The following is a 24,649-nucleotide window of genomic DNA, read 5'->3' on the forward strand; positions in this document are numbered from 1 at the left end:
ATGTTTATAGATCTACTTGATTTTAATCATTTTTAGAGTTTTATATAGACCATCCATTTTCAAGATTTTCATATGTTCATAGATCTACTTGATTTTAATCATTTTTGGAGTTTAAAATTTTATAATTAGATATGAAAATAGATTTTGAGATAATCTTAATAATATTTTTACATCAAAATTATACGCTACAATAAAATTTGGAGGTGCGCTTTAAATGGATTGTTTAAGGTGGCTCACGTATGTGTAAGAAGTTTTAAATAAAATAATAGGCACTTATATTAGCGGCAGGAATGTGTAAGAAGTTTTAAATAAAATATTGCAAATGGTGGCTACAGCAGATACGTATGGTGCACATATGTATAAGAAGTTTTAAATAAAATAATTTAAATGGTGGCTGCAGCACATATGTGTAAGAAGTTTTAAATAAAATAATGTAAATGGTGGCTGCAGCAAATACGTATGGTGTAAGAAATTTATATTATAAAATAAATTTGTTATTAAAATAATATAAAAATTTCGGATCTCGATATATTATTGGATCCGGATCGCTTTGGATAATATCCGATCTATATTGAACGATTTCAATCCGAATCAACAATTTTTGAAACGCTGGTTACAAGTAATTGGATATGTGTAATTTTCAGTCATAATAATGTACCTCTTTGTGTTATCATCTTGCGATTAGAAACCTTAATTTTGTTTGATTGAAGAACTTTATATTAGGAAAAAGTTATATAAGGTTAAAACCTTAAATTGTAGAATTAAGGTATACTTAAAAAATCATCTGAAAACGCTAGTTTGATATTGGAAAATCATCTAATTGATCATCTCGACATTGGGATATATCGATATGATAAATAAATAAAATTAAGTCTTAAAAATACATAGCTTATAACACATTATTCAGACCGTCTATTTTCAAGATTTCTATGTGTTTATAAATATGCTTGATTTGAACTATTTTTAAAATTTAAAATTTTATAGTTAGAGATGAAAATAGATTCACGAGCCCTCCTAAAAATTTTAGATATCAAAGTTGTATCTTATGGCAAACTTTGGAAGTACGCCTGGTTTTGATAGTTTAAGGTTGCAACTTTATGCAAACTTCACCAATTATATTATAGATATAGTTTGATAGGGCTGCAACCTTATCAAAATAAGTAAGTCATGCCTCAAAACTCATCAGAAAATTGCAATTCAAGTATTGAAAGTCCTGTCTATTGATCATCTAGGCTTGAACATTATGGTTGTGAAAAAAAATTAAGATTTCAAGCTCTAAAAAAGTGTATATTGTAACAAATTATCTAGACTATACATTTCACCCTAAAAATAAGTATTCACGGTTCTTTAAGATCTATAACATTTTTTTAATATCAAATTTTATTTTCTGTGTTGGAAATTGTTTTTAGAGCCATCATGAGGATTTCCGATACCAAAAGTACTTTCCAGACGAGGATTTGAAGTGAGGCTATATTTTGTCTTCATAAAACTTAGGCCTTATAGAAACTTTATCCTTCTATTATTCTCTCTGCCCAATAAGCACTATTCCTGTTGTTTTATCGAATAACAGGTTTAAGACTATTCTATTGACTCTCTTTGTATGAAAGGAAAATAACATACTATTCATAAAAGCACTTTTAACTCAATAGATATTTATCTTAGAAATTGTTTTTAGAGTCATCATGAGGATTTTTGATACCAAAAGTATTCTCCGGACAATGATTTGAAGTAAGGTTTTATTTTGTTTTCATAAAGCCTAACCCAAATAGAAACTTCATCCTTATATTAGTGAATAACAGGTTTAAGATTATTCTCATGACTCTCTTTGTATAAAAGGAAAATAACATGGTATTCATAAAAGCACTTTTAACCCAATAGACATTTACATCATGACTATCATGGGCATCAAAGTTCCAAGTCCAAGACAAAAGCAAAAGCATATAAAAGAAAAGAAAACCAAAACAGGTGTCCTAGCAATGCTATATACTAACATCTCCAAGATTGCTAAGGCTTCCCACCCTTGTGAGTCTGGCTTGGGCTTGAATGGTTAGCAATTGACGTTAACAAAAAAGAGAGAATTACAAGATGTTATTGTAATTGAAACTCAATCGCTCTTCCCCTCATAAGAGCCACCATGGGTCAAGTATGGTTTCACAAGAGACCTATCGGGGTTGGCAGGGTTCTTGCTTGTCTTTACCGGGTATGATGCCTCCATGGCAATCCCACACTTTCCGGTTGAGTTTTCCACATTCCTTTCTAGTTTCATGAATCCCGACTCACCCCACTTGTCCCCCCATGAGTTCTTCACTATCCAGTAGTCCACCCCATCCTCCTTTCCATATCCCACCACCGTGACACCATGGTTGAGCTGGGTGCCACACCTTCCAGTGAAGACACCGGAGTGGTAGAGCTGGAACTCCCTGCTCCCTGCATCAATGGCAACACTTACAGGTTGGTGCGCCACAGCCTTTTGCAGAGCCTTCTCGTCGTTCACAGGAACATCCTCATAGCCATCGATGGTCACGACATGCATGTTTTTCCTGGTTCGGTCACACATGCCTTCTCTAGCCTTGTATGGATAGTCTTCTTCAGTGTGAATTCCGCCATTGTTGATGATGAACTCAAAAGCATAATCCATGAGGCCCCCATTGCATCCATTATTGTAAGAAGTGTCGCAATCCACGAGCTCCTGCTCCGAAAGGGAAATCAAATCATCAGTCACAATTTGATTTATCCCTTCAACTGCAGCAACAGTCGAGAAAGCCCAGCAGCTCCCGCAGTTTCCTTGGTCCTTGACAGGAGCGACAGCCCCCTTCTCCCTCCAGTCCACTCTCTTTGGCAGCTTTTCCACAACACCCACCACATACGAAACAGCTGGAGCCCCGTGAACCGTAGTGTAGTTCATTACACGCGTGCCCAGGTGCCTCGCCCGGTACTCCTCATTTGTTAGATCCGCAAACTGATTCAACCCGAGCTTGAATGTCATGCCACTCTTCTCATTGTGCTGGTCGACATAAGCCCAGTTGTCTTTGAATATCTCAAACCTCTTATCTTTCTCCTCCAAACTATTGTAGGCCCTTGTGCATCTCCTTAGCCAGAGCTCGTATTTCATCCTCGCCTCTACCTCATTCCTTACCGAATGAGGAAATCCTTGCTTCTCAACTATCATAGCAGAGGCCATGCACAAAAATATGGCCAACACCGCTAAAACCATCTTATACGCCATCAAGACTAAACCTCTCTATCTTCTAACCTCCTTTTCTTGAACCTGTTAGTTTTCTTTAACCAGTTAGTAGGGGAAGAATTATGCAGAAACGATAGTTTTCTTTAACCGGTTAGTAGGGGGAGAATTCTGCAGAAACGACTTCTTTTAGAAAAGAAACCAAACCAATTCATTTAAGGCGCACCTTCAATTTTTATCAAAATTATTTGTCATAATATATAATTTTGATGATGTAAAATATTCTTAAGATTATCTCAAAATCTATTGTAAATCTAATTATAAAATTTTAAACTCCAAAAATAATTAAAATCAAGTAGATTTATAAACATATGAAAACCTTGAAAATGGAAGGTCTAGATAATGTGTTGTAAGATGCACCATTTATGGGACTCAAAATTCTTTTCTTTTTCATAATCCTACGTCTTGATATCGAGATGCTCAATTAGAGGGTTTTCAATATTAAAATAATCCTTACCGATGGATTTTTGATATACGTCCGTAATTCTACATTTTAAGTTGTAACCTTATATAAACTTTTTCTTTATTAAAATTGCATAATTAAAATTGCTATGGCTTGGAGGTTCTATATAGACGCTCAGGCTTGGAGGTTATATATAGATATAGTGCAATGCACCCTTTTTCCTCTCTCTCATTTTTCTTAAAGAAAATACATTCTCTATTAACTTAATAATAGAGTTGTAGAGACCCCATTTTTAAAACTAACAAATTATGTGATATTCTTGAACCCTTAGGACCACACTATTCAGTGAACCCTTGAATCATAGATTATCATAGTTCGTGATCTCTATCCTGTGATCCAGCATGACCACTGTTTTAGTAAAAATCCCTTTAGAAGTCACCATGCTATTATATGAGACACAAACATTACCCTTCTCCACCAAGGATTGAAAAAGAAATAGAACAAGAAAACGAGAAAGATGAGGAAGTATCTTTTGTGGCCTTAGATGCACTAGTCCAGGCAATAGTTCCACGATGTGTTGTCCCTGTTGAAAGATGAGTCATACCCTGATAGAGCCACCAAAAAAGGATAAGGAACCCCTCTGAAGGTTTTCTATGGGTTTTCTAATAAATTGAAAGATGAGTCATACCCTGACAGAGCCACTAAAAAAGATAAAGAAGCCCTCTGAAGGTTTTCTATGGGTTTTCTAATGAGAGACAACCTTATATTCAAGAAATCCTTTGATGGTGTCATCTTGCGGTGCCTCGATCAACCAAAAATCGATCAAGTATTAACAAAATTAAACAATGAAGGAGGTCATTCTTGAGCAGCTACCTTAGCTCAGAAAATCAAGCGCCAAGGTTATTATTGGACCACCATGGCCAAAGACGGTTGGAAATTCGTTAAGAGGTGTCTCAAGTATTAGCTTTATGGAGACCTCATTCATGCACCGTCTGTACCACTTAACTCAACACCGTCCATATAACCATTTGCCATGTGGGGTCTTTACAGTATTAGAATGATTTAACCAAAAGCCTTGAATGGCCACCATTACATATTAACGGCTACATAATACTTCACATGATGGGTAGAGGCCACATCATTTATCAAAATTGAAGGTCAACATGTTGCCCGGTTGATAAAAAATAACCTTATATTCAGATTTGGCATTCTACAATCAACCATTACGGACAATGGAACCAATTTCAAAAATGAAAGAGTCACTAAGGTGTGCAAAAGGTTTGGGATAAGGCAGAAATTCTCCACATCTTACTACCCTTAAGAAAATGGACAAGCAAAGGCCACAAACAAATGACTACTCAAAATTATTGATAGAATCAGTGTTTTAAAAATCTGTGAATCACAACGGACTAGCACAAGTCGACACGGGAATCGGTCACCCCGTGTCAATTCTTGTGTAAGACGTTGAATCTCCCGTTTATAAAAAAAAACTAGCGATTCTGTATAGTGATTCGGGTGTATGACACATCACTCGGCGTAAGCTGATGTCATAGATCGGAATATTCCTTCACACATTAGAATCTTCCCTCACATGTTAAAATAATATCATAAATCGCCCTAATGCAATCAAGGTCGCATCGCCCAACCCCTCTACACGTGGCCACGCATTGATAATGCATTGGAGGGAGGTTGGTTTTCTTCTTTTATAGAGGAGTTTCTTCCGACATCTCTTCGATGTGGGACAAATCCTTAATATACTTTTGCCTTTTAATATAATCATTTATTCACGCATACATTACAACCACCAGTACGTGGTATATTTGGTTATCATGTCTTCTTACCCACTTGAAGGTCCCCTAGTTCGAACCTCCTTGGAGGCACCATCTTTAGTTTTTTGTTATTTTCATATTTTTTTTGTCAAAAATAAAAATAAAAAACTAATACCATAAAAAAGTAATACAAGTATTTTTTGTCAAAAATAAAATTATTTTCTTATTTTCTCATTAAATAAATAAAAAAGTAATACAACAAGTATTTTTTGTTAAAAATAAAATAAAAGGTAATACAAAAAGTATCATATTTTTATTGTAAAAAACAAGTATCATATTTTTCTTGTAAGAAAAAAAAAAGGTAATACAATAAGTATTTCTTGTCAAGAAAAAAATGAAAAGTAATAAAAGTATTTTTCGTCAAAAATAAAATTATTTTCTTATTTTTTCATCAAAAAAATAAAAAAGTAATACAACAAGTATTTTTTGTTAAAAATAAAATAAAAGGTAATACAACAAATATCATATTTTTCTTGTAAAAAAAAAAAAAAGTAATACAACAAGTATTTCTAGTCAAAATAAAAAATAAAAAGGTACTACAACAAGTATCATATTTTTCTTGTAAAAAAAAAATAAAAAGTAATACAACAAGTAGTTCTTGTCAATAAATAAATAAAAGGTAATACAACAAGTATCATGTTTTTCAGGCATGCATTTAAGTTGCGATTATTATAAACTTAAATTGGATATGTAAAGGTATACAATATAGGGATGGAGCATGTTAGCTCTTTTTCTCTCTCTCATCTATGCCTATCGTTAGATTTTTTTTACCTAGAAATAAATAGTCTAATTATATTTTTTACTTTTATAACATGGTGGTATTTAACATAAATTTAAGAATATAATTTAAAGATAGGGTTCATACAATGAGCCCATTTGAAATCTCTCTCTACTAACAATTTTTTGCACTAAATTTATTCTAGAAATCTAAAAAATTAGATTTTTGAAAAATTAAAGTGTTATTTCAAAAATTGGCGCACACTCTAATAATTTCTATATTGATGAGCAAACCTTTTATTTTATTTATTAATTTATAGGCATTATAAATTATGTAATGTACTATTTTTTCTTACAGTTGTCAATAATATATTATAAAATATTTTGGATTTGCTATTATTTGTATAGTAAAATAATTATAAAATGTAAACCAACAATTTCAATTTAAGTATGGGAAAAGTTTATATAGAAACGAGGCTCTAAACCATCAAATTTGAGCCTCCCCCAAAAATTTCAGTAGAAGAGTTTGTTTTGATGCCCAAATATCTTCAAATTGACCATCTCGACATCAAGATGCATGGACATGAGAAAAAAATGGATTTCAAGTTTTGGAAATAGTGTATTTTATAATACAATTTTGGACCGTCAATTTTTTAGATTTTCAAGTTTTCATAGATTTGTCAATCTACACTATTTTTGAAGCTTTAAACTTTATAAATAAATATAAAAACATATCTTAAGGGTATCACAAAGATTTTCAATATTAAAACCATATTTCTAGATATTATTTGAAGGTAGGCTCTAATTTGATTATTTAGAGCCTAGGCTCTATACAAACTACACCCTTTAAGTATATAATATAATAGTCAGTTGGATTGCAATAATTTTGGATTATAGTTAGTTAGGTTGTAATAATTTGGGTTTTTTTTAGTGGATTAGGGTTTTCCATCAATTCGAGATTTTATGGTCATTTTTTCATCGATTTAATCTATTCTTTATTATAGTCCATGTATGATTGTATACTTCATCCATGATAATTCTATGATTTTTCTTTTGTGTGATGTAAGTTTAATGGTTAACATAAGTTCATACAGGAAAGAACATCTCAATATTCGCATATTGATGAAAAAAATGAAAGTTAATAATGTAGTACCCCTATTTCTTATTGGATTTCTAAAAAATAACATTTATAATGAATTTTAATAATTTTTTTGGATTTTCTTTAAGGCTTAATCCGATTGATTCCCGATCCGAATCACCGATCCGGATGGGTTTTTTGGGTGCCCGATTTGGGGCACTAATTCGTTTTTTAAACCCTTGGACAGAATTATAGAAGGTGGTAAAGATTGACACAAAAAGTTAAATGACACGTTATGGGCCTATCAAACAAATGAGAAGACTCCTATTAGCATGACTCCATACACATTAGTGTACGGTATAGAAGATGTGCTACCCATTGAAGTTGAGATACCATCTCTCCGAGTGTTCATTCATAATAATTTAGATGAGTAAGAAAAGATCAAAGCACAAGTCGTTGCCCTCGATGCTTTGGATGAAGACAACTACGAGCAACACATAACATCATAGCTTACCATCGTAGAATCAGAAGGGTATACCAAAGAAAAGTAGGTATACCAAATAAAAGTTGTTTCTTGATAATTCAGAAAATGAGACATGGTACTCAAATTATGACTACGAGCAACACATAACATCGTAGCTTACCATCATAGAATCGGAAGGGTATACCAAAGAAAAGTTGTTCCCCGACAATTCAGAAAATGAGACATGGTACTCAAAGAGATTTTTCATGCTCCTATTAATCCACACGCATTAGGCAAATTCAAACCTAACTGGGATAGGTCATTTGTGGTAACCCAAGTGCATCTAGACAATTCCTACAAAATAAAAAATCAGGAGGGGTATGAACTCAGCGACCCCATTAATGGGGTATATCTCAAGAAATACTACCCGTAATGGGCTCAAAAAAAAAAAAAAAAGGTGGTGAAAACTCGAAAAGGGTACCACGGGTTAAAAAAAATAAAACATCCAAAAAGGAGATTTTGATCAAAAACCTCAAGTACAAACAGGTACTTGCAAGTTACAACATTATTGCATAAGCAGTCAGTCCCTAAGGATGGAGACTCCTCCTAATCCCAACACAACCAACCTCGGAAGATATGGGAAGGTAACATGAATTAGAGACCCAAGAAACTTCGACAAACCTTGGGAAGAACATCGAAACCTCTCCAAGAAGGAAGCCCAGCAAGAACCCAAAGAACTTCTCTTAGTTTTGTGAAACACAAGATGTGAGCTTCAAAGGCCAAGTCAAACATCAAGACTCTTGGGCCCTCAAGATCTCACAAGGAAATCCATTTCATCTTCTTTAAATAAGTGAATAAAAATGAAATAAAGAAAATAACTACCAAAGGGGTTACAAGTGGCAAAAACTTAAAGGCCCATCTCTCTTTCGAAAATGTTTTCAAAAGTAATCTTTCATTTTCTCATAAAAAAATCATTTTCAAAATTCCTTTTCTAGAATCAAGACTCCATCACTACAAGAGGTTAAACTGTTAGTCGATTTGGCCTCGCTCTCGAAGCCAACTTCCTATGCTTGTTATGAAGGCTTGAAACTAGCTAGACACTCTATAGTTGGCAAACTTATCCTTGTGTGTATGTATGATGGTCCATTAACTGGAAGTTTTGGACAGAAACCCTATAAATAGGAGGATTGAGTTTCTCAAAATTCAGTTAGACAAGTGTGTGCAAATAATTCCCCAAAATAGGGGCAAAGGCTATAATACCAAAAAGAAAAGAAAAAGATTGCTTTCAAACATTTAATTAATTTTCAAAAAATTTCAGATACTCCCTAGTGGCAGGAGTTTATACTGCCGATCAAAATCACATTTCAGAAAACGTCAAACTCGTGCGACGTAAAAGAGCCGAGACAGGAAAACGGCTAACCCTGTATGACGTTAAAGGTCGCATGTATTTAGAAAATGTCTAGCCCCGTATGACATAAAAGGTCGGTGTATCCGTTTAGCCCTGTATGATGTAAAAGGGTCAGGTGTATCTGTCCATTGCTGCTTGACGTTAAACTGTTTAGAGGGCTCTATGGTTGTAGGAGCTAAAACTGCTAACAAAAAATTTGTTTTTCAAAATTTATTTCTCTTTTTAGAATGATTCACAATATGTCTTGTATTTTCAAAAATTTTAATTTCTTTGTTAAAATCATGACTTGTTTAAGTTCTGGGTTCTATTTCAAATCTCTCCCTATTTTCAAAATTTCTAAAAATGTCTTTTAAAATGAAAGAGTTTGGACACCCATAGATGGTGATTATGGCATTGTCGCCACAGCTCTCTCTTCAGAATTGAAGAGGCAAACACTTTTCTAAACAAGTAAAACCTATAGAAGGCATTAGAAAACCCTAAAAAAATCAAAGAAAATGCCAGGTTCAAAATTTTAAAAGTGAAAACCTCTTAAGTTAAATGACATTGCCAGAAAATGCAACTTAAGTTCCAAGCTTGCATAAATCACCAGAACATCTCACGCCGAAATCCCTAAGATGAAAATGCCCTAGGTGGATGAACAGGGAGCGCATTGTCTTGGAGGGAAAGGTGGTATACCTTCTAATCACGTGACATCAGATAAATTAAAATGTCCGCAATGTCTACTTCTTTAATACTCAGCTATCGAAGTACTGGGAGTACCAAAGAGGGACATCTGTAGACACCCTATTTTTAAAATTGACACATTCTATGATATTCTTGAACCCTTAGGACTACATTATCTTAGTGAACCCCCGAACCATAGACCACCATAGTCTGTGATCCCTATCCTTTGACCTAGAATCATGCAGGACCACTTTAGTAATAAATCAAAGAAAAAGAGCAAGCCGGCTTTTTTGGTAGGCAATATCACAAAAACATATGAATCACCCCAAAATCTGAAACTACTAAACTGCTAATTTTGGTCAGATTTGGGCTCCCTTAGACCCCAAAAATGGAAATTTGGCTAGCAAAAATGTTTGGAATTGATATGTATCCATTATGGTATGATTTGAGCCTTTATATAAACACATTTTGTGACCCATTTAGGATTAAACTATGTTAACCTGTAGGCTAGGAAATCTGAGAGATAGAGGGAGCCCAGGAAGAAAACCGTGAGAAAATCTAGATCTAGAGAAGCAACCTTAAGCCTTAGCCCCTCCCCCCCCTTGAAACTAACTTTTAGCCTAGATAAGCAAAACTCTAATTCAACTAAGTCAAGGTTTAGTCAAGTTTGAAGAGAGAATAACAGAGGACATACGTACACAGCCAAGGTTTTGACACGGGCGAGGCCTCGGGTGCCTCGGGCCAATTGGCCCGGCCAGGTACTTTCCTCATCAACTCTTTTTCTGTTATTTTTCATTTATTTTATCAGATTTATTATTTTATTTTTATTTTTTATTCAATCTTTTGTGTTTTTTAGATCAATGTTGGCTTTGTCACTAATCTGATAGCATATCTATTCGTTTTTAAAGAGATCTTGCTTCATATCATAATTTGATGTTTGCCACTCTTTATCACTTTTAAAATCAATTTGTGGTACGGATCTAAGTGATCTTCCTCTAAAGATATCTCCAATTTGCATTGTAAACAAGAGCCCTTGTAAAAGTAGTTTTATGGGTTTTTTTTTTTCCTTCTTGAATTCCTAAAGAGAATGGATTCCTACTCTTTTTCTAATATATACGATAATGTCTCTTTAATGTATTAAATTACTAATTTTATGAATTGTTTTGCCTTTTTTTTTTTAGTTTTTAGTTTTTAGTCTTTATTCTTTATTCTTTACTCATTAGTCTTTAGTCTTTAGTCTTTACTCTTTAGTCTTTACTCTTTACTATAAGTTGGGGTCGCTTCAATGTGATAATTCTCTAATTATATGGTTACTCTTTACTATAAGATGGGGTCACTTCAATGTGATAATTCTCTAATTTTATGGGTCCTTGTGTTTATTTTTTTTGGATTGGATAAGATAAGGGTTTTTATGTCTATTATTTTTGGATAAATATTTAGATAATTAAATAGAATTCTTATAGATTAGAATTCCTTGGGCACATAAGAAAAAGATATATTCTGAAATATTTTCAACTGAATTATTTCGGAATTTTCAATAAAGTAGAGAACTTGGCATTCTTTGGTTTTATGGAAATTTCTGTTGTGGTTTTCATTATTTACCAATACTTCAAGTGATAATTTTTTTGAATATAAACGCTTAGAGTCCCTATAAATTAGGTCTCCATGATTTTCTCTAATTTTCCATTATTTTCATGGAGAAGACTTATGTAAATTCTTAAGCCTTGATTTTCAAATCACAATATAAATTTTACTGAGACAACCATGGAGAAGACTTCTGTATAAGTCTTAAGCCTTGACTCTTTATTCCACAAGGGGTTATAAGTAGTAGAGACAGAATAATGGAGATTCAGAAAAAGAAGATTTTCATCCAAGAATATAATCTATTCCTGCATGCCCGCATAAACATGGTAGTACATTAAGAAACCTCATTTAACCCTAATTAACTTTCATAGCACAATTATAATATAGGTTCAATAAAGAAAATTATGGAGAAGACAGACGAAATAATGGGATCAGAAAAAAAAAACAAGCATAAGAAAATTCACAGTTAATTCCTGCATGCAAATATGCATGAATGGCCCACGAGCAAAATATTAATTAAGTCGAGCAAAAGATTAAGTAAATAACTAAGATAACGTACAATGAGAAGATCAACTAGAGACAGCTGGTGAGTAGTTAGATTAGCTGGCCTTTTATAAACAGGGGAGACAGATTCTTGAGGGGGTCCATAGAGAAGCTTGGAGAAGGAATATGGATGCAAATATAAGATATCTGAATCAAACAAATATAATAACCAAAGAGAAGATTGATATAAACTGTTTATATTAAGAGTGAAATCGATATAGTTCTAATTGGTTTTGGAATATCTTGTTTAATAGAAGTTTCAGTTGATATATATTATTTATATTAAGATTGAAATCGATATAGTTCTAATTGGTTTTGGAATAGGACTTTCATTATAATACTTGTTTAATAGAAGTTCCATTAGACTACCCAAATCCTTTGATGCTATTAAACTACCCCATTCCCAATGTCAAGGCAGATTTGATGGCTAAGCTGCAGTTCAAGTCGATCTTTTATTTGTTTCTCCTATTACATTGCAATTTTATTGTTTTACATTTCTGATTAATAAAAAAATTTATTGTCTAAAAAAAATATAACTAGCATCCACCTTAATTATTTATTTGTTAAGGGTGAAGAAAAATTTTTAAGGCTTTGTATTTAATAAATACTTTAATCTTTATATTATAAAAGCTATTACATGCATAACATTTAGAAGCATAAAAATTCAATAAAAAATAAAATACTTTTAAGCCGATTTTATAAGAAAATTCAAAATAGAAAAAAAGCAACAACATTGAGTTAATAATTGACAGCAATTTATTTCAAATTAATCCTTTTAGATCTATTTAGAGAATGCAATATTGGCTTTACTTTAAAACTTGAAAAAACTCGAAGAACTTAATTTACAGCAAAATATGTTAATTCAATAATTCCTTTATATTTCTCGTTACAATATTCATTGGTTTTGTTTCAATAAGACACAGGGAAGCATAACAAAAAAAAGCATGAGAAAAGCGCATAAAAATCTGGAAAAGTATAAGATTGAGTAATATTAATTTAAAGAAAAAAAGAGAAAGGCTAAGTTCAACATACCAGTAGGAAAGTTGCTTCTTTCTTCCTGGGTAATTCAGAAGCAGTAACCTAAAACCCTGGAGAGAAAGGATCCCTGGAGTGAGGATTGTAAAAGCTTGGAAGGAGAGAGAAGAATGAGGAATTAATCCTTAGTTAGTATAGAACAGTAATGGTGAATGAGGAATATGGTTTTCACAATGAACTCCTCAATAAGGTATTTATAGATCGAAATCATGAGAGAGCCAGGAATCCTGATAAAATAGAAAGTCGGTTCATCTCACAGTTGAATTGTGGTTAGAGAGAGAAAACGTTTTTTACATTGTTTTCTCTCTCTACCACTCCCTAATATCCTTTCAAATTGGGAGAGGATATATATGGGAACGTAGAGATTCTCTCTCTACCACTCCCTAATATCCGTTCTAATTGGGAGAGGATATATATGGGGAACGTAGAGAGAGGACAGAAAGAGGTGTGCACGGATGGAGGTATTTTAGAGAGAGAAAGAGAGGTGTGCACGGATCATATGGATTTTAGATATGCACAAACCAGAGCTATTTAAGTCAATGAGGTTGCAACTACCTCTATATTTTAAATTTGGGTGCAGTTGGCATACGGATGCATACTTTTATATTTTAAATTTGGGTGCAGTTGGCATTTAAATTTGGGTGCAGTTGGCATATGGATGCATACCTCTATATAATTTTGATGTAAAATGTTTTTAGGATTATTTAAAAATCTATTTTTATATCTAATTATAAAAATTTAAATTTAAAAAATGGTTAAAATCAAACAAATCTATAAACATACAAAAATCTTGAAAATGGATGGTGTAGATAATATGTTGTAAAATGCACTATTTTTGAGATTTAAAATCTTTTTATTTTTCATGATCATACATCTCGATGTCGAGATGATCAATCAAAGGGTTTTTCAACATTAAAACTACCTTTTCCAATGGATTTTTGTGGCACATCTGTAGTTCTACATTATAAGGTTGCATCTTTATATAAACTATTTCCTTTAAATTTTGGATAGATAAAGTAGTATAAAGTAGGATTTTTCCGATGGATCGACGTACATAGAGGAACTTATTAAATAAAGAAAAATCTATGAGAGCTGTAAAGAATAGTAATATAGGTAGAATCCTAGCCGTCAGATCTTCATCGAGTGGTACAAAATACATATCACTATTTTAATTTTAAGTTTTTTGTATAAAACTGATTAAGATTAAATTTTAGGTGTATATACCTAACGCTATTGTGCACAATATAAAAATGTAAAAAGAAGTTATTTTCAATAATTTAAAATGACTAAATTATCCTCATCATTTTTAAGAGGTATTTCGGTCATTTTATATTTTAAAAAATATTTTTTATACTTTTTTAATTGTGCATCTTATTTTTTAGTACACATATCTAAAATATCATTATGATCCGATTTCTAGAAAAAATATTAAAATTCATGTAGTGATATCTTTCTGAACCACATGATGAAGATTTGGCGGCTCTCATTCTACCTATATTACTATTCATTATAATTGCCAAGCTATTATAAGGTTAACTCATTAGATAATTATCACAATCACATATGTCATCTTGGAAGCAGGAAAACCATGTGTAATAAATGCTAATGAATCATCACTTTTATTTTTCCAAAATAGCTAATGTCGTTAATAGGACAATATCATCCTTCATTAATTTAATTAAAATATTTTATAAAAATTGTAATTATTAAAATAAAAAAAAGTTTATATAAAGCTGAGGCTCTGAATAACCATATTTTGACATTTAAAATTTTTAGGATCGCTTGAGAATCTATTTTCATTTCTAATTATAAAATTTTATAGGTGAAAAAATAGTAAGTATCGATTTTAAGATATAGGTGAGATACAGATTGCTCTTTCTCTCTTTCTAAAATATGGAATAATCTCATATTATCTTTAATTTCTTCATAATCTCCTTGTAATTTATCATATTCCTGTTATTCTATCTATTTCTCTCTATGAAATTAGTTGAAATGATAGAAAATACTATTTCTCTCTAATTAGGATATAGATTCTCTCGCTTAGCATGAGAGAGGTGAGGAAATACTAAATATATATTTTAAGATATAGATGAGATATAGATGGCTCTCTCTCTCTCCATAAAATATAGTATTTCTGTCTCTCTCATACATACTCTCTCTATGAAATTAGTTGAAATGATAAAAAATATGAAATATAAAAAAGTATGTTATTATTAGATAAGGATATAATATGGTAAGTTAGGAGATTACTTTCTTTTCCCGAAAATTAAGGATCTATCCAACAATTTCTATAACACTGGCCACACCCTTCTTATTTTTGCAACATGTATCTACCCATTAACTCTTGCTTAATTGTCTCTTTCTAATCAAGATATGTAAACAATGTTGAGATAAGTATTGATATGTAAATCTCTTATTAAAATACGCAAACAAGATATTGAAACAATATTGAGATAAACATTTTCATGCCCTTTCTCTCCCTCTCTTCCCCTCTCTCACTCTTCCCTTCCCCTCTCTTACTCTTCCCTATTTTTGAAGTCTTTCTCTCTCTCTCTTCCCCTCTCTCACTTTTTTTTTCTCCCTAAAATTTATACCACTATGTCCCTCTCTATCTCTCATTTCTTCCCTTAAAATATACATACTCTCTCTCTTCCCTCTCTCACTCTTTTTTATTTTTTTTATTTTAGAATATTGAGCTCTCTCTCTTCCTTTAGAATTAGGACTGCATCTTACAACCTCTATACATGGACCATTCATATTCTCTCTCTTCCCTTAAATTAGGAATGTATCCTACAACCTCTTTAATTTCATTCTTATATTCTATCTATCTCTATCTCCAAATAGGATATAGAATCTCTCTCTTAGCATGGAGAGATATTTTAGGTAAGAAAATAGTAAGTATAGATTTTAAGATATAGATTGATCTCTCTCTTTCCTTAAAATGTTCTCTCTCTCCCTAAAATTAGTTGAAAAGATATAAAATATGCAATATAAAAAGATCTGCTATGTTTAGATAAGGATATAATATGACAAGTTAAGAGATTGCTCTCTCTCTCTAAAGTTAAGAATTTGTCCTACTATCTCTATGAAATTAAGGCCCTTCATTTGTCCTACTATCTCTATAAAATTAAGGCCCATCTTATTTTCGCGACATGTGTCCAACTCTTAACTATTGCTTAACTATCTCTCTAATCAAGATATGTAGACATGTGTTCGACCCTTAACTCTTGCTTAACTATCTTTCTAATCAACATAAAGATGGATATGGAAATCTCTTATTAAAATAAGAAAACAATGTTGATCTCTCTCTCAAATTAAGATATAGAAACAATATTGAGATGAGCATTTTCATGCTCTTTTCTCTCTCTCTTCCCCTCTCTCACTCTTCTATATTTTAGAGATATGTATATTTAGATATATATATAATATAGTATGTTAGGAGACTACTCTCTCTCTCTTTTCCCCCTAAAATTTATGACTCTCCTCCCTTTCTTCCTCTCTTTTGCCCATAAAATTTATGCCTCCCCCCCCCCCTTTCTTCCCCAAAAACATATGTACTCTCTCTTCTCCCTCACTTACTCTTTCTTATTTTCAAAGATTGAGCTCTCTCTCTTCCCTTAGAGTTAAGAATGCATCTTACAACCTCTATACAATTAAGAACCCTCCCTAGATCCTTCCTATTCTCTCTCTTCTTTTAGAGTTAAGAATGTGTCCTACAACCTCTATACAATTAGGGACTTTTTTTATTTTCACAACACGTATCCACCCCTTAAATCTTGCTTAATAATATAATATAGATATTATAGAAGAGCAAATACCTCGAAACCGATTCATGGTGATAAAGAAAAGAACCTTAAAATCTTGCTTAATAATATAGTATAGATATTGAGGAAGAGCAGATACGTCGAAGCCTTTTTGGACCCATTCATGGACAGTTAAATAGAGGAAACTATTTCTTCGTTATTTAGAAGTTAAAACCAACAACTCCATACGTGATTTTAGAAGTTGAGAATCATAGCAAAAATGTAAAAATAACCATTATCATATTTAATATAGATATTGTAACGTAGAAATTACCATTATCATATTTAGTATAGATATCGTATTGAAACAAACTTATATATTTTCACTACAATTCCTTTATCTAAAAAACTTTAGATTACCTCCACACTCCTTTCTCTCACCAACGATTTCGTAGGGATATAATTATATCAAATAAGATAGATAAGTACCTTTCCTTGATGGACTAGAACCTACCATTTTTTAACTTCTTTTGGATAACATAGTCGAGAAATTCTCTCTTTCCATTCTCGTGTTTATGGACGGTATAAATAATATGTTGTAAGAAGCGCTTTTTTTAGACTCAAAAATCTTTTCATTTTTCAAAACCATATATCTCGATGTCAATCAGAAGGTTTTTCAACATTAAAACCACCTTTACCCGGGGATTTTTGAGGTGCATCCTTAGTTCTACATTTTAAAGGTGCAACCTTAAATAAAAATTTTCCTTCGTTTTTTCAAAATTTAGGAGGAAGCGTACCCACCTTAATTTTCCTATGTAGCTAACTCTTCCCTAAAGGACACTTGCCCTATATCTTCTTTAGGCGTAGCATCACCCTCCATTTTTACTACTCATGCCTACGCCATAAATAATAATAATAATATAGATATCATGTTGACATGGCAAATGCCATAGAATGCATGTACCTTCGTGAATTTCCACGATTCGCAAGTAATTGCCAACATTACCCCAATTGAAAATTGCTCATAACTTGGAATATATAGCTCAAAAAAATTGCAGAAACGTATGTTACTTCGCATTATCTTTGCATAGGAAAAAAAAAATTCAAAAACAAAAATGATATTGCATCCAGTGCTACCAAAATCTTATCAGGTGACAAAAGTAAAACAAGAGAGTCCTGAATTTACGAAAATAAAGGCCTACAAAAAATGAAAAAAACAAAAAAAGGGGAGAAGAGATGGAGAGAGGCCAAAACTGAATAATGGGCACTATCAATATCCACCTTTGAGATCATTGACCACATCATAAGGAATGGGAGTCACAGTCTCGATGGTGGCCCCTTCCACCATGAACCCGGGCTTGGGGCCCTTGGGCTGCCTCTTTGTGCTTATCTTCTCACCACGCTCCTTTGCTACTGCCTTCAACTCATCATTCTTGATTCTCCTCAGCTTGAACTCTTCACGGCACCGTGAAGGTTGCACATGCTCCACTCTAACATGGATCCGCTTCTTGATTATCCTGTTTCCGACCTGAAAAAACAAAAAGTTTTAAGGAAAGCAAAAAATGAGAAACCAGTATATAAATTAGCATTCCATCACAAATCATAATGTCGTGTTTACTTGTGACTATCCGATATTGTTGGTGGCTTCAGAGTATCAATGAAAGATGTAATTCGAGATAAATAAAACACAAAACCTGGAGAAGGTAAAAGGGGACCACAATAACACAGGCATAGGCTCAAGAGGGAAATTCATGGCGTAGTTGGGAAACACCAAGAAGAAGCATTGAATGTATAAAGGGTAGCAGAGAATCAGCATCTCTAATTGATGCAACACAATATTAACTGAGATGAAAAATAAAGAAGCTCGTGTTCGGAAAAAAATAGAACTTCAGGACAATAAAGGTCTATAAAAAAAATTCAAGATGACCTTTGATGCTCCCTAGTAACACATGGCATCTTTGAGCCACTGCAATCCAGTACAACACGGTTTCCCTGACGATAAAAGACTAAGAGATGACATGTAACAGAAGAGGATATGAGTAAATATTAATTCAATGAAAGGAATGTTTATCCTTTCAGCCAGCAACACATTTACTTTAACTTCAATGGATTATGTAAGGGTAACTAAAAATGTAAAATTCTATGGGTTTAGAGGAATCACTAGCAGGGTATGGTCACCTTGACATTGTCATTTTCAACTTCCCAATCATACTAGAGTATTAGAAAGTGCCACTGCACTCATTACTCACAACAGATGAATTTTCCTAACAAAAAAGGCTCCTCCAGCTGCCACAGTGAAAAATGTTTCGGCAATGCCAAATTTGTGATAAACTGGCTTCTTTGAATGGCACTACAGAATGACATTTAGATATAGACAAATAAAAGTAACTGCAGTTTTGTGAACAAGATGGAAATTGAAAATTGCAGTTTTCATACCGCTTGCAAAACACTACATTTTGTTGGAACTCAAAAGTATATTGACCAAAACATATCTTGCATCCAAACTACATGTTAGTGAACAAGGCTAATAAAATCTCCATCCTCAGATGATATATCAAATGATCTCACTGAGGAGCACGTGAAAGATCATGAGATCCTGAAACAGACAAGATATTATTAAACTAATTCCTAGATTTTTCCAAGGAAATTTCAGATGTTAACATGATCACAATTAGGATGGACGATATTGGGCCATATGTGGATGAAAATGGGATATAGAAGGTGTTCAACAAAGTTATTCTCTTAAAAATATCTCAATGCCTTTTTGTATCTTCAAGGGAATTCCCTGCAAGATTCCTTAAGATAAGGATCACTTCACTGAAGAAACAAAAAGCATAGACAAAACTGAAGTGACAAAAAAAAATGTTCACAAGGTCACATGGTAAGATACAAAAAATTCAAAGACCCTAAGCCAGCAGCCAGTGACATTGCATTATACCATATTCAAGACACGAGTCCACATGAACACCTCAAGTAAATGTCTACAATTTGTACCTGGAATACTTTTTTTTTTTTTATAATGTTAACTGTATAGATTAAGAGATGTAACTAGAATCCATATTGCAAGTGAATTACTATCAAATGACATCTTGTTTAAGTTTCAATAAGCCACAGTATTAAGAATTATAAAATCCCACATTCAGAAAAAAGATCACATAGAATGCATTCGTGCATATATTCATATTCAAGCATAATTATGCCTATAAAAAACTTAAAAAGCTTGCCAGGAGTAAAATAAAAAAAGAAAGAAAAAAGCCTAAGTGTGCAAAGTATAATTCTAAAAAATTCTATATTCCTTCTAATTTGTCAAATTCTAATTTACTAATTAAGACAATAGAAAATACAAGTGTATCCTTGAAATGTTTACACCTCCATTCCTGTTATCTTCTGCCTAACTGTGTTTTGCAGTCGTTTATCATGTCTTGCAACTACCACCACTCACAAATTAAACATATCATAAGACGTCACGAACTATGACATCGTTGAGATGAAAGAGAAACTCTTCTGAGAAATGTTTTTCGAGAAACGTTAATTTGTATAAATGGTAAAAGGGTATCCAAAAGGTTAATCTACAGACAGCATCCCACAAGATGGGTGCACAGAGTGATGTTCTAATGTCAACTGAAGTTATTAAGCACGGCAGATTTGGCCAATTTAGATGCAAAATAGCCCACTTAATGAAGTGCTTTAACTTCAACAGCTACTGCAATGGGAAAGCTCTGATAACTTTCTATAAGAACTTAAGAAACATTATACTGGAAGCTATCCACTTGACCTCAGATATTTGGCTTTGACAAAGCAAAACAACATCTCTAGTCAGTCTTTGAATGCCTACTTTTTCTTTTCTGATAAATACCTTTGAAGGTCTACTTTTAGTCGTAACATCTTTCTGAGCAGATACTGTGTGAAACTACTGTACTTATTTCCCAAAACATTCTTGTCCATCTGAAAAATGGACTAATCCGCAAGCTTTCAGGATTTCAAAGAAACCCAAGCCCATGTATGCACCACCAACCAACAGTCCACACCACCCCTCCCCCAACCCCCCTGGTGGGAAGGGGGGCTGAGGGGAAAAAAAAAAAAAAAAAAGCAAAACAAAACTTCTCAGCCTCAATTTAAAATGCATTTTGTTATATTTCCAAATATAAACATTAGCATTTGGGGGAGCAAAAGCATTTGGATTTACTAGGCTAGCACCTCGTCATCCATCAGGATGACTGTGGAGAAGTTACCAGGTCGTCTGAAACCCAGATGCTAGCATAATATTATGTATTCAAAACCTTTTCCATAATCCCTTTGTTGCTAATTTTTCCTAGTCCTTCCAAATTTCCTACAGGCAACTAATTAGACAATAGAAGCGCCAATAAACCTTATAAATTTAATCATCACCAATCTGCAATTATAAGAGAGATTAGTGGGTATCTTTTCTTGACAAAAGCTAGAATAACATTGGCAAGCTTCCATATCTAATAATAATCCCAAATACTATATTTCAGTGCCAGATAATGCACAAATGATAACTAGAACAACTCTAATCAGGCTTCGATATCTAATTGTAATCATGGATCTTTGCTTTCAGTGCACAATAAGGCAAAAGCCTCAGTTAGATCCAACTGGGGAAAATCACAAAAAATACAATCTCCCAAAGTGTGTGAAGTTTAACAAGCAGTAAATACATTTTGCATATGATACTGAACAGTGGGCTCCAATCAAACGCCTCTACAAACACGAACTTCAGCACCAATGTTGGAACAATGCTCCTCTATTTACTCTTCCTAGGTGAGCTTTGCAATTTATAGATCTTATCTGAAGTTCTTTATTCCAAATTTCGGTCAATATAGATCTCCCAAAATTTTGCTTATTCAGTTTGTCCTCAGTTTCAAATTCAAATTTTATATAACTTTCTCAGTTTCATTTTAATTCCAATCAATTGCGCAACAAAATTACTCCAGAACATAGTTAACAGTAATAATACAAAAACCTAATCTACACTGGAACAAGAAGTCCATTTCTACGCAGTATTAACAAATCAAGTAATCAAGCATTTTCCAAACAATAAATGTGAAAATTACCATATCCAAGCACAAATACCAGTACAATTGGAGAAAAACAAGTAAACAACAGTGCTAACACAAAATGTTATCAGCACAATCAAAACAGAACAATCACAAAACAAAACCTAAAAATCACAGGTCCTTAACTTCTAAGCATTCCCATATCATCGCAAAATCAAATCAAATCAAATACCAGCAAAAAAACTCACAGCAGAAACAAAAAGGAAAAAAAGAAAAAGAAAACCTAAAATGAAGGACAAGAGAAATGAACCTGCTTGTTCACTTCAACACCAATAGCTCTCTTTGTGACGTTCCAGACCTTACCAGTGCGTCCATGGTAGAACTTATGGGGCATTCCCTTGTGAACAGCGCCATTAACCTTGACATCGACATAGTCTCCAACCTTGTAAGTGCGAAGATAAGTAGTGAGATGAATGTAACCCTTCTTCCTGAAAGGCCTTGCGAAGAGATCCCTGGTGCGAGAACGAACACCATGACCAGCAGGCATCTTTCTCTCTCTAAAACAATCTCCTGCTTCCCTTCGCTTCTCTCTCTACAATCTCTGGGAAAGCTAGGGTTTCAGTGTAATATATAGTGAGCGCTCTGAGAAACCCTAAAAGCCACACGCGCGAAATGTTGTCTTCGCACGCTGAGCTCTACAACGAGAGAAGGACTATAAAGGCTCCTTGTACTTTAAACGTCCTTTAGAAATTTGGAATTTATGCCGTGAGAGGGCTATTTTTTGCGAATCATTAATTTTTTTGTACATGGCGGTTATTATTATTCTTAGTCATTGGATGTGATATTTAATGTATTGAAGTGTATTATAGTATTCAAAAAATTTTGTTTGGAACATTGTGTCTAGTTCACCCAATTTTACATCTAATGATCAATAATAGTTGTGAGTCTTGTTATATTTGTACAATGACGTCTAAGTCATCCTCGTTGTACATTCAACAATGCAATGTTTTCAACTAATTAAATTTCTTAAGTTTTATGTTACTCTAGGGGCTTACCTTGGATGTTTCCTTGTACATAATCATCATCGCCATCATCATCAATACCTTATTCTAAATATTTGAGGTTGGCTACATAAATCATGTTCCGTCATTATTCTCTATCAAGAACAATACCCTCATTAAGACTATAAGTCTTTATATTTTTTTTTATTACCTCTATACATATCCTTTTAGGCCTTCTCATTGCCTTTTGAAATATTTCACTTTAACCAAATCGTACCTCCTAACCAATATTGTATTGCGTATGCGTTGAACATGACTAGCCATCTAAATCTACTTTCCCTTATCTTATCACCTATTCGAGACACTCCCAAGTTCCCTTAAATATTTTCATTTCGAATCCTATCTCAACATTCTCAACACTCTCATCTCTGCTTCAATCATCTTATATGTATGTTGCTTCTTGACCGCCTAACATTTTGTTCTATAAAATCAAAGCTGGTCTCATAGTTGTTATATAGAACTTCCCATTCAGCTTCATTAGCATGTAGCGATCATATAAAACTTCGATTGCGCATATCCACTTTGCGCACCCAGCTCTAATTCTATATGTGACATCCTTCCTCAACATCTCTACTTTTTTGGATTATTGACCTAAGATACAGATATCTCATCTCAATGGAGACATTCAAACTCATATTGATTGGATTGGATAGTTAAAAATGAGTCAACAATATTGTCACATATTAATAATAATTGAATAACCACATTAGATGTCGATGTCGAAAGTTAATTTTAGCTCATACTTTGTTATTAAATAAAAACCAAAAGATTGTATATCTAGAAAACAATATAAATTATAGGGAAAACTGCTAAACCCCCCATGATGGACTTTTTACCCACTTTACACCCTACACAATTTTTCTTAGCAACTCCCCCCAAAAAATGATGTTTTCTAGCTAATACCTCTATACAAAAAGTTCATTTATTTTAGATGAAAATACCCTTTCCTTACCTAACAAATTATTTTCGTTGGAGAGGGCGGTCCGGCATTTTAAACAAGCAGTCTGGCATTTTTTTTTTGCTGGAATGGGCGGTCTGACATTTTACAGTGGCCGTCCGACAAATTATTATTTTTTGCTAGAATGGGCGGTCCGACATTTTGAAGGGGCAGTCCAGTGTTTTGATATGGTAGTCCAGAATTTTGTAGGGGCAGTCCAACGTTCTGAAGTATGATAAACTGAGCATGCGTTGTATAAATGTGGTCCGACGTTTTATTTTATTAGGATCCGAAAATGATTTGTTATGTGAAGGGAGGGTATTTTCGTAAGAAAAGGATGTAACTTTTTGAGATAGGGGCATTAGTTATAAAAGATGGTTTTTGAGAAAAATAAATGAAAAAAGTTTAAAGTGGAGGTAAAGTGTTTAGAAAATATATTTTTGAAAATTTTTAGCAACTTTCTCTAAATTATAAGTATGTAGAAACATTCCCTTCTTAACTTGACTCGCATTAGAATCCTTATTTGCCGACCATTCCTCACCCTTGTGCTGCACAAGTACATGTTCACAAAAGGCTCATATTAAAATATTGGGGCAACTTTGGACTGTCCGTAGGGCTAGTATTCTTCCCATTATTGTAGACGAGGGGACCTATTATTTTGGAAAAAATATGTTAGAAGATTATTTACTTTTAGAGGGCGCTCACATTTATTCTTGTTTGGCATATTTGAACTCGGATGATCCAAAGAATGATCTTGACTAGACTCAATATTTAAAAAGATTTATTTGAATTTTGTAAAAAATCTCTAGTCATCCGGTTTAACATTTAATAATTTGGAATAATTATGACCTCTTTATAACAAAAAAAAAAAACATATTTTCTCGTAATATGTAACACCTTATTACCGAATAGCATTATTTGACATTTGT

At 33.2% G+C, this 24,649-nt stretch overlaps 1 protein-coding gene and 1 non-coding gene across 2 annotated transcripts; both read right to left on the reverse strand.

Annotated features, from left to right (window-relative positions):
• Positions 1-1,830: 1,830 nt before the first annotated feature.
• LOC18434592 (cysteine proteinase COT44) lies at positions 1,831-13,493 on the reverse strand. The gene is made up of 2 exons (XR_016058024.1): positions 12,962-13,493; positions 1,831-3,268 (listed from the first exon to the last, which is right to left on the reverse strand). It is a non-coding gene; the product is annotated as a cysteine proteinase COT44 (transcript).
• A 4,232-nt stretch (positions 13,494-17,725) lies between these two features.
• LOC18434591 (large ribosomal subunit protein eL21z/eL21y) lies at positions 17,726-22,325 on the reverse strand. The gene is made up of 2 exons (XM_006844659.4): positions 22,033-22,325; positions 17,726-18,235 (listed from the first exon to the last, which is right to left on the reverse strand). The coding sequence occupies exons 1-2, from the start codon at positions 22,267-22,269 to the stop codon at positions 17,978-17,980; spliced, it is 495 nt and encodes a 164-aa protein (XP_006844722.1). The 5' UTR covers positions 22,270-22,325; the 3' UTR covers positions 17,726-17,977.
• Between the last annotated feature and the right edge of the window lie 2,324 nt (positions 22,326-24,649).

The sequence above is a fragment of the Amborella trichopoda genome, chromosome 6 (assembly GCF_054954075.1).
Source record: "Amborella trichopoda isolate Santa Cruz 75 chromosome 6, AtrichopodaSantaCruz75HAP2 v2.0, whole genome shotgun sequence".
Classification (NCBI taxonomy): domain Eukaryota; kingdom Viridiplantae; phylum Streptophyta; class Magnoliopsida; order Amborellales; family Amborellaceae; genus Amborella; species Amborella trichopoda.

Bases quoted from the DNA above. Each gene is read 5' to 3' on its own strand.
- LOC18434591 (XM_006844659.4), bottom strand. From the start codon at position 22,269: ATGCCTGCTGGTCATGGTGTTCGTTCTCGCACCAGGGATCTCTTCGCA. The intron at 18,236-22,032 runs GTTCATTTCTCT...TTGTTTTTTCAG, and splicing joins GTGTTGAAGTGAACAAGCAG to GTCGGAAACAGGATAATCAA.